Source organism: Lycium ferocissimum, chromosome 11 (genome assembly GCF_029784015.1).
Source record: "Lycium ferocissimum isolate CSIRO_LF1 chromosome 11, AGI_CSIRO_Lferr_CH_V1, whole genome shotgun sequence".
Lineage (NCBI taxonomy): Eukaryota > Viridiplantae > Streptophyta > Magnoliopsida > Solanales > Solanaceae > Lycium > Lycium ferocissimum.
The window spans coordinates 33,974,961-33,985,446 of record NC_081352.1 but is presented as its reverse complement, the minus strand read 5'-3'; the positions used below and the strand labels follow the sequence as shown (position 1 = coordinate 33,985,446).

At 33.7% G+C, this 10,486-nt stretch overlaps 1 protein-coding gene across 1 annotated transcript; it reads right to left on the bottom strand.

The window, feature by feature from the left end:
* Positions 1-5,105: 5,105 nt before the first annotated feature.
* LOC132037253 (indole-3-acetate O-methyltransferase 1-like) lies at positions 5,106-9,250 on the bottom strand. Its single transcript, XM_059427747.1, has 4 exons — positions 9,056-9,250; positions 7,570-7,989; positions 6,441-6,716; positions 5,106-5,610 (listed from the first exon to the last, which is right to left on the bottom strand). The coding sequence occupies exons 1-4, from the start codon at positions 9,173-9,175 to the stop codon at positions 5,257-5,259; spliced, it is 1,170 nt and encodes a 389-aa protein (XP_059283730.1). The 5' UTR covers positions 9,176-9,250; the 3' UTR covers positions 5,106-5,256.
* Between the last annotated feature and the right edge of the window lie 1,236 nt (positions 9,251-10,486).

The following is a 10,486-nucleotide window of genomic DNA, read 5'->3' as shown; positions in this document are numbered from 1 at the left end:
TGAGTGTCTTAGGCTGATGCGAATCTATGTTGGTTTATCTTAGTCTAATCCTAAAGATGTGTTAGCTTGCTGGTCTGGGTGTTCTGTTCTGAAGGGATTTAAGTGGTGCTAAGAGGTAACTAAAAAGTGAGGGAAGATGTTAGGCCATTTCTCCAAATAATCACGTTGCTTAAATGACATTAGGTATTGCTAATAAGACCATTAGAGGACTTGCATAAAATTGGTTAATAGCTCAGGGTCATTAAGTGGTATCATTCAGTTTTAAGACCTAAATATAGCTTTGATAATGTAGACTCCATGATATATGTAATCGGGGAATTAACTGATTTTAAGGCTTAAAGTAATCTGGCAAGCCAAATGTTATAAGTGTCCGGTTTATTAGCACCTCTAGATTAATTTTGATCACCTAAGCATATAGTGAATTTGGCGTGACTATTGTTGCGCTTTAGAACCTGATCCTTTAGACTGAAAGTTAATACTTTGTTGAAAATTTTAATTGTATGAAAGTCCTAGACAGCATGAATATTGAGTATAAGTTTGTAGAATGAGATTCCTTTCAAAGTTACTCTCTTTCTATTCAACCATCTAAGGACCCAGTTCCCTCTTCTTTAGTTATGCACGAGTAATATGCACAAAATGTCCCATTTGTTTTTTTTTTTTACAGAATGTCTTATTTGTACATTTTTGTGTAGATAGGTCCCAGTTCCCTCTTCTTTATATTTTTGCATGTCTAATATTATCCGTTGATCGTATACTAATCCTTTTCTTTTTTTTTATGCATGACTTTCGCGTACGAGTCCGAGGGACTCGTCTTCCGCATTCGGTGTTGGGCCAAGGCCCAACGAAATATCATTTCTCCGTGTCCAGCCCATAGCAACAACATATAAATTTACTGGGCCGAAGCCCAATAGGCGCAGATCCGCAACAGCATTACTATTGGGCCAAAGCCCAACAGCAAATAAGCCCAGCAGTCCAAAGCGGGCTGGCCCATTGACTATTTCCCCTTTTTTTTATTTTTTTATTTGATTTGTATTATGCCACTAACCTTTTATCTTGTTTTTATTTTCTTAATTTAGATGAATTCATAGCAATTTAGTGGGGTTTAGTTTTAGTCATGGGTAGTTAATTTAAGAAAACTAACAATTAATTCCGTAGGTTTCATTTTTTTCTTTATATTTTACGATAAATTATTTATAATACTTATAGTATTTATTTTTCTTCGAATAATTGACCTTCAAAATAGCACGATTACATATTTTTGAATCAAAAGAATTATGTTGCATTCCATTATCCTAAATTTCAAAACATCCTTAATATGCAAATACTAATCCAAGTATACTTTACGACATTTAGGATAAGTCTTATCATACATATTTTAGCCGAATATAGTCAAATAAAGTAATAAAAGAAAAAGAAACTTATACCCTTTACAACACGTTTTTAAAGTAATAAGTCTAGATTTTCTATATCACTATATTCATATAATTTTATTCCAAATTCTTAAACTCGCTAAGCTTTCTTCTAAAAAGGTTTCTATTTATATGCAAGCCGTTGTATTTTGTAAACTTTGGTTTAAATGACATTGTTATTCAAAACTTAGCAATATTTATAAGTTTATCTTTAAATGGCATTTGAAATTCCCTTTTAAGCAAGATTATTATATTTGACACAAGTTTTACTTTAAATAGCGTTTTAAAGCCTTAGTAATATTTATGAAAATTATAGCATCATTGCATTCTCCCCTTAAAATCTTAATAACCAAGTCTTATTAGCCTTTAAAGTTCTTTTCAATAATTATCATTTTCCTTAAGTTTTATTTTAGTTAATATTATTTTCCTTTGAACCTTGGTAATATTTGTAAGTCATTTTCTTAAAATTTAAACACTATATTTAGTCTTAATTAATTAACCTAAGTTTGGCCGGATAACCGTAGTTACGGATTCTAGAGGATGCCTAATCCCTTCCCTTTAGGATAATTAGAACCCTTACCTAGAATTAAAATTTAAGCAGACCATTAACGGAGGTATAGTTAGGTTTTACCTTAGTTAATAAAATAGGTGCCCTAATTCACCTTAAAATCAATTAGGTGGTGACTCCTTAAAATAAGCAAATAGGAATCTCCAATATGTTGTACCTAATTTAACCCATTTAAATGGGGTATAACACTTGATTCATGAGTAATAACGATAGTTCATAATTATATATATAATTGACTTGAAAACATGCTTGTAACTTGCTAGATAAAATCATAAAGTTTCATACAAACATAATGAGAACACATGAGGAAGAATTCATGATTCATGGATTAAGCTAGGGTTCCTAATAACCGTAATGGAAGATTAGGAATACAATAACGAATAGAGATACAAAATTCATGTACATAAATACGCAAACACGGGCTACCAATATGTTGGGTTTAATGCCCTAGGATTTGAACTTCATGGATATCAAGAAACGGAGCATGGGGAAGAACGTAGAGATTCCCACATGTGGATGGAAGTTCTACATACCTTAATTGCTCCAAAATCTTGAATTAAAGACTTGAATTTTGGAGAAGATTTCCTAAATCTTGATTCTTGAACCTTGGGATGGGTTTTCTTGAAAACCCTAGATTAGGAACAATGATTTCTTGCTTAGATTATTAGAGTATATGTTAGAATTGAGTTGGAAGGGTTTGGATTGACTTACCTTGATGTTTTGGATTGTTTCTAGGGCTTGGAATTGTGAATAATGAAATAAAAGAACTCAAGACTTGAATTTATACAAAAGTGAGGCGGAAGTTATATGGACGTATTATACGGTCCGTATAAAGTTATACGGTCCGTATAATATGACCATATTTTATCATGGCTGGACAGAATGTCGATTTGAAGCGTCATGAAGTACGGACGAGTTATACGGTCCGTATAAAATTATATGGGCCGTATAACAAGTTCGTATAACATGATCAATGAACAGACTGCACTGTAATTCTTCACTAAAATGGCCATAACGTTTTGTACAGATGTCCCCTTGACCCCCATAATATACCGTTGGAAAGGTATTTCAAAGGGCTACAACTTTCAAGAAGGAAGTTTTCACAAATTCCTAACGCAAGTGCCCAAAAACAGGCCATAAGTACAGACTGTCCTAGACTTAGATGAATTTAGAAAGCCTTAAGAACTTCACTTTTTGGTTTGACTTCAAAACGACTGTTTATCACCCGAGTTCATCCCAAATAGATTCGTATAGCTAAAATATCACCTTTATACTAGATTCATACGTTCATACCTAATTCAGATTTACGGGATGTTACAATTTTAGTGTAATACTTGCCTTAGGCAAATCCCACATTGGTTCAGGCGAATCCCACATCGGTTGGGGAGGAGAACAAAGAGTGCTTTATAAGTGCTTGAATACCTCTCCCTTGTAGACGCGTTTTAAAACTGTGAGGGGCTGAGGCTCCAAAGCGGACAATTTCTACAAGCGGTGGCCTGGGCTGTTACAGTTGGTATCAGAGCCGGTGCCGGGCCGGTGGTGGGGCAAACCCGGTGGTGGGGCAAACCTCAGCGAGGACGCTGAGTCCCAAGGGGGGGTGAGTGTAATACTTGCCTTAGGCAAATCCCACATTGGTTCAGGCGAATCCCACATCGGTTAGGGAGGAGAACGAAGAGTGCTTTATAAGTGCTTGGATACCTCTCCTTTGTAGACGCGTTTTAAAACCGTGAGGGGCTGAGGCTCCAAAGCGGACAATTTCTACAAGCGGTGGCATGGGCTGTTACAACTACTCCTAATTAAATAGGCATTGAGATTTGATCACATAACACATAATAGGGGCAAATCTGTAAAGATAAGGTTAATTGTTTTTTGATTTAATAAGTGGAACTTTGTTTTACCAAAAAAAAAAAAAAAGGTTAAGTAGACACTTTTTTTTATCATGAGGGAGTAGGAGTTAGTAAATTCTTTAATTCATGTGCCCAAACATATAACCTCAATTTTTTTGAACCGGAGGAGTAAAGAAGAAACAACAATAAGGTACTTTTATGGAAAATAAAAAAGAAGAAGAAATTGGAATAACAAATTCACGACTAAGACTAAATAGAAAGGATTTCTCTTTCTTTCACGTTATGACGATAATGGCAAAGGTTAGGTACATGTCTACATGATTGATCCCAGAAGTGTATAGACGCAATAATGTTCTATCTAAACAAGAATTGAAACAACCATGACTTTAGGGATACTTTGACAATAATCAAACTTTATTTAGTATCATAGAAAATATCTTATTTATTTCCTCCTAGTGTGATATTCTATAATACTCAAGCAAAGATTATGTCTTTTATGTTATTTCACTAAAAACACTAAATTATTTTTGTAATGAAAGATCATTCAATTTTATTTAAGTGTATTATGAAATTAAAGTCGATAAACTATTTTTGTATCCAAAAAGTCACACAATTTTTCTTAAGTATCACAAAATTATTTTCTTGTTTTTTCTTGATGACTTTTTATGATACCTAGGCATAATTGAGTGGTTGGTTAAAAAAAATTAGTCTAGTGACTTCTTGATTCTTAATTAAAATTGAGTTAATTTTTTGTTACAAAATAATTTAATAACTTGAGCGTAATAAAATGAAAATGGAGTGATTATCATTATCCATGAATTTAACCCAAGATTCTATTAATTATGGCTTAAGTTACTTTGCTTGGTTTAGGGGTAAAACCCAAATTTTAATATCAGGTATAGGGAAACAGTCAAGTATATTCCTGACGTTTGCGATTTTGTATTTTATTTTTCCTCTGTTTTTTTTTTTTTCCTCCATGAAAGCCCTATGGTTATCTTTTACCTCAAATTATGCCGTGTGAACATTTTTCCACTGTGAACAAATTAGTATGGTTTGGCTAATGTCCTTTCAATTATTCAGGGCATACTTCACCAAATTATTACGGAGGGTATATCTAGATAATTTTGGGATCAATTTGTCTACGCGACTTCACTATAATAAATGTCAGAATCAAGTTGAATTATCATTTGAGAGGGGCAAATATGAGACAAAATTAACAAAATAAGATACTTTCATGGATGGAAAGATAAACAAATAACAAATGAAAGACAAGTTGAATAATTCAAGAGTCAATTTGAATTTTTCCATCCATATATTATCAGCCAAGACAAACTACAGTCAGTTGAAATCTAGCAATTTCATTCTAAACCGGAGACATATAGACTTTCACTAGCCCCTTGTGTCTCTTTTGAAATTCTAAACATTTAATTTTCTACACAAGAGAAAGTGAAGCAACAATATGAAAAAACTGAAGATTGTGAAGGAGTTCTTTTGCATGGCGTGTGGCACGTTCCTCCACTCGGCTGAACAGCTCGTCACTGAGCTGTTCGCCAATGTGGGCATCGACGAGCACCCCGCTTACGCTCCTGCAGCTATTAGCGAGGGCTCGTCCTATTTCAGCACCGTCGTCCGGGTGATTAACCACCAAAGGGCTACCTCCCCTAAAAACTTGGAGATTGTTGATTTTGAATGAGCCGTTGGCTTCTACCATTTCTTTGAAATCTTGAATGCTTGGTGCATATACGGGGATGTTGAACTTGTCCCTTTTTTCACTAGTAATTAGACCCTATACATACATCAAACATTGATTATTAGAGATGACAAATGGACGGGCTAGCATGAATCAATAAACGGGTCATAATTTTATTCGTCCAAATTTCGTTTGAATCGAAATAGGTTGGAGTAAGATGCGTCAAATAATGAATCAAGACAGAAACCATCCAATATGTCTCAACCTCGCTAATTTATTTTGCTCTTTTAAAAAAAATACTGTGAAAATTAATGTATTGTTCTTAAATTATAATATTAATTTCTTTCAATTTTACATAATTCCCAATCTCTTAGTTTGGTTTCTAGGTTTGTATTTGGGTTGCATTTGACTTGTCTAGTTATATGTTATGTTGACCTGTGTTAGCCCAATAATTTGAGCGATCTCTAGATCAAATTTAATCTGGTGGGTCAAATTAACAATCGAGTCATAATTTGATTGACAAGAGAGGGTTGTTCAGATGGTAAGCACCCTCAACCCCCAATCTAAAGGTTGTGGATTCGAGTTACCAAGGGAGCAAAAGAGGGAGCTCCTGGGAGACGGGTAAAAAAAAAAAATCATAATTCGATTGTATAACTTAGATGAATTAGCATTGTGTTACTAAAGACCTGTTTTTTTTTTCTTTTTCTTTTACCTCTAATAATTAAGTATTTGTATTTGAAAGGCACTCGCCTCAATAATTTGGATTTGTACTAAATAGATCCAGTATAAAATTAAAATGCTCTCCATCAAAAGGTTTTTTATTCTCCGAGACTCCGAGCCTTGAGACTTCTGATTAAAGACAAAATCCGGGACTGGGAGACTGAAAACTTGTGGCATGGGGAAATGGAATGAATAAAAATGATTACCTCTTGGACAAGATCATCCCAAGCATCTTGATAATGGGTCCCAAAGAGAAGTCCGGCCCCACCTTGGTCTGTAGGGTCCACAGAAGTCCTACCCAAACAAGCTAAGAACATAGAACCGCCCCTCTTCATTTCCTTAGACCTAGATCCCAAGAAATTAGCCAAATCAGTCTGAAATTGTTTTCTGTATGCATTAGCTGTGTTCTCATTTGCACCATGTATGTATATCTTTCCTTTGTTGTATGCTGAGGATCTCTTGTCCAACACTATATCTGGCACCTGCATGTAATCCCACAATATAATATATTAGGCTATGTTCCACGAATTGTCAATTAAACAATTAAAGGTTGAACTACTAACTACTGATAAACTATAGTATCAAGAACTGCAATTAATATACATGTGTGCAGCCCATGTTCCGTTGACCCTTCCGCAATCAAAAGTTATGGTGGGTGGTAAATATCCTCTGTTCTAAAGGTTTTGATTTGCTTGGAAATGAAATCATCTTTAATTTAGAAAATTACACGACAGAGCAATTTAACTGGATATAATTGGTAGAGACTGATTAAGAATTTGAACTTTATGAGTTTGGAATATGCCGTTGAATCCACTCATCGTTTGAGTTATCAGATTCAAGATTTAATATTTGTACATATATTATAAGTTCTTTACCATATATCCGGAGTTTGAGTCAAAATTACTAGGTTACGTGAACCGGTAAATTTATTATGCATCCACCCCTTATTAGACTTGATATGAAGAGTCAATTATTATTGTAGATTAATTTAACCTGATACTCCCTCTATCTCAATTTATGTGAAATCTTTTGAATTGCTAAAGTCAAATATTTTAATTTAACTGTGAATTCGGCTATGAAATCTCTAAGTTTTTTGAATAAAATTTACATATTTGAAAACTACGTAAAACAATAGTACTGTAGTATATAAGTCACAATAATGACAGTTCAAAATATTTAAAAAACATATGAAAAATTTATTTAAAGAATAACTTATTTGACTCTCAAAATATGAACGATGCTACATAAATAGAAACAAAGGGAGTAATATAAAAAAAATTACTTGTAAGTGCGCAGAACTTAAACTCATCAAATGAACAGAGAAAGGAAAATTACCTGAGAGAGCCAGTGCAGAGAAAATGCAGAATAGAAAACATCAATAGATCTTGCCGGAAATAGACGGCGGTAAAAGGAACCAGGAACACCAGCAGCAAAATAAGACCGATGACTATTAGAAGCCAAGCACTCTTCCATACTTCCACAACCATTATTAGCCAAAGGTGGCAATAATTGAAACAAAGTGTTAAAATCATTCGAAGGAAGATCAGAAAAAAATGCTGAATATTCAGGTGGTTCTTGGCCTATAACTTCGTAACGTTTGCTCATGTGTTCGACGATTACATCGATAATGAAAATCGTGTTGCTACCACAAGAACAACCTAAATCGGCGATCACGAATGGAATGTCTGGTGAGTTTAGCTGAACTCCGTCAAGGGTATCTTTTAGTAGGTGTAGCATTGATCTTGCATGTTGTGCCTGAATATTATGACAATAACACAAGCTTCAGTTTTCATGATATATGCACAAATAGAAATAAAAAAAATTAAGTAATTTTTGCAAATGACTTAAAATTACGACTCCTACTTTATATCAGACTAACTCGTGAGTGGTTCTTTCTTAAGCGGAGCAGAATTAGAGTTCTTAGATACAATTGTTTTGGCCCAAATTTTATAGGTATAAATAATTAATCTAGAACTTAGTAAGCTAAGCTGTCTTTTCCACCAATTTTTAGACACCACTCGAAAGTGCGCTCCTGCATACCAGCAGGAAGGAGCTTTGGAAGTTTACTCTAGATAGTGATTTAAAACGTTAAGGTCGGAGACGGAAGCTTGGAATGGAGCCATATGAAATTGAGTGGCTACATACTAGAGCTTCGACCAAGTATCAACGGTCAATACAATCACCTTTGACCAGTTTATTGTGAAAAATCTTAATGATATAATCGCTTATAGTTACTCATTTAAGATTGGAAACCTAATTAATACTCCTACAGGATCAAAAAAAGAGTCCACTTAGCCTTTTTTTCTTGGATCAAAAAAAGAGTCCACTTAGCAAATCAAGAAAGAATTAACCTTGTTTTTCTATATTTGCCTCTATTAAGTGTTATATGATCAAATCCCAATGCTTATTTAATTAGGGGTAGTTTAGTCAAATTACCTATTTTTGTCTAGGAGTTAGTATTTTCTTAAGGGGTGTGCAAATGACTAAGTGGACTTTTTTTTTATCCGAAGGGAGTAATAGTTTCCATCCAGATATGGTAAAACAGGAGGTTAGTAGTATCAGTGGAAGTCTCCACACAAGTGTAAGTCTGATTGTCATTATCCTTTTTTCGTTAGTAATTAAAACTCGTTGTTACGTAATACTTATTATTCAGGCTATTTTTTATTTTATTTTTTGAAAATTAAATGACTAGCACTTGACTAGTTCAAACTTCAGATGTCCAGCCAAATCGTAGTTAGATCGGCCTAAGTGGAAGATTAGTTTACAAAAAGATTTAAAAAAAATTACATAAAGAATGATAATTAAAGACCAAAAAAAGGACCTGCGCTTGAGAGTTATTGGCATAGCTAGCTTCTCCTTTGCCTCCCTTCATACTAAGCATTCTTTCAAGTTTCAAATTTGAAACAACAACATTGTCTTTATTGTCTCCTAAAGGAGCCATATTATCTCTAGTACAAGAAATGTTTGTTAGTGAAATGAAGAGAAGTATGGAATGTTGAGAATAAAAATGACAAGAGCTTGAGTGGGTATATATAGAAGTGGATGAGGTGTTGGAGTTGTGTTGTGCTAGTTAGGACTTTTAGGGTACATAATAATGAAAGATTATGCCTTTTTATGCAAGAATCTGAAACATAATGCTTAAAGTATGGACAAAATAAAAAGGTGGTGAATTGAATTTGGTCGGAGTGGTTATATAAGCATAGTTTACGGAATGGGTTTAACAATTTTAATTTTTTTTAAAAGTTTGTAATAGCGAACCTCCCACTAGGGGCCCGCTATATCAAAAGCGTTAAAGACTAGATTAGAAATCTCGGTTAAGTTGATGTCCCACCGTAACTCAACAAATAAGGTAGAACATTACACAGTCGATAGATTGATCATTTACTCATTCAGTGATTTTGGCATTAGATGTTCCCACAATGAGGATTATCATAAATTCATTATAAAATACACTCGTTAAATTCAATTTTCCTTTTTCTTTCAGGGTCTATCCGAAAAAGAATTCAATATTTTTTATCGTGAATATCTGAACTGGTGTGCACATGTGTGAGAACTCTTGAAATTAGTATAAACATTATTCCATATTTTGAACCCATTTTTTGAAAGAATTCTTAATCTTCAACTTATATATAAAGATTAAATCTTGATTTTTGCCTCTAATTAAAAGAATATTAGTGGTGGAGAGGAAATGGAAAATAATTCGCAGATATGGACCTCACATGGAAACACATAAAAAACTAAAGCAGGTCCAAGATTGGCGCCGGATTTCCAAAATTGCATAACGCAAAATTCTGATAGAATATAACTGAATTAAGAGGCTTGGAAGATATTAATTATGCAGAATATAAGATAATGATTAATTCATTAATCTAACTTGTAGACCCTATAATCTTGTTCAAATTTGTTTATACATGCAATATCGTCGCATATATTCTTGCCACAATAATGGAATTCGTCAGAAATTGGTTCATCGAAAACGTTTTCAATGGCCTTTTTATAAATGAAAAAAAAAATAATCATATTTTCAACGATGTTCAACAAAAATGTCCCTTAGATATATTTCCCATTTTTTAATAGTGCTTTTTTCCTATTACATCTTGATCAAAGAAGGGGAAGAAGAAAAAGGGTATAGAGATAATTATTGCACCTACGTGTTTCATATAAAAGACTGTCATTGATACTACTAGACTGTAAGTCTATGAAGTTCTCAAATGAATAAAACACATTTTGAATAATTGCTATGACACAAAAT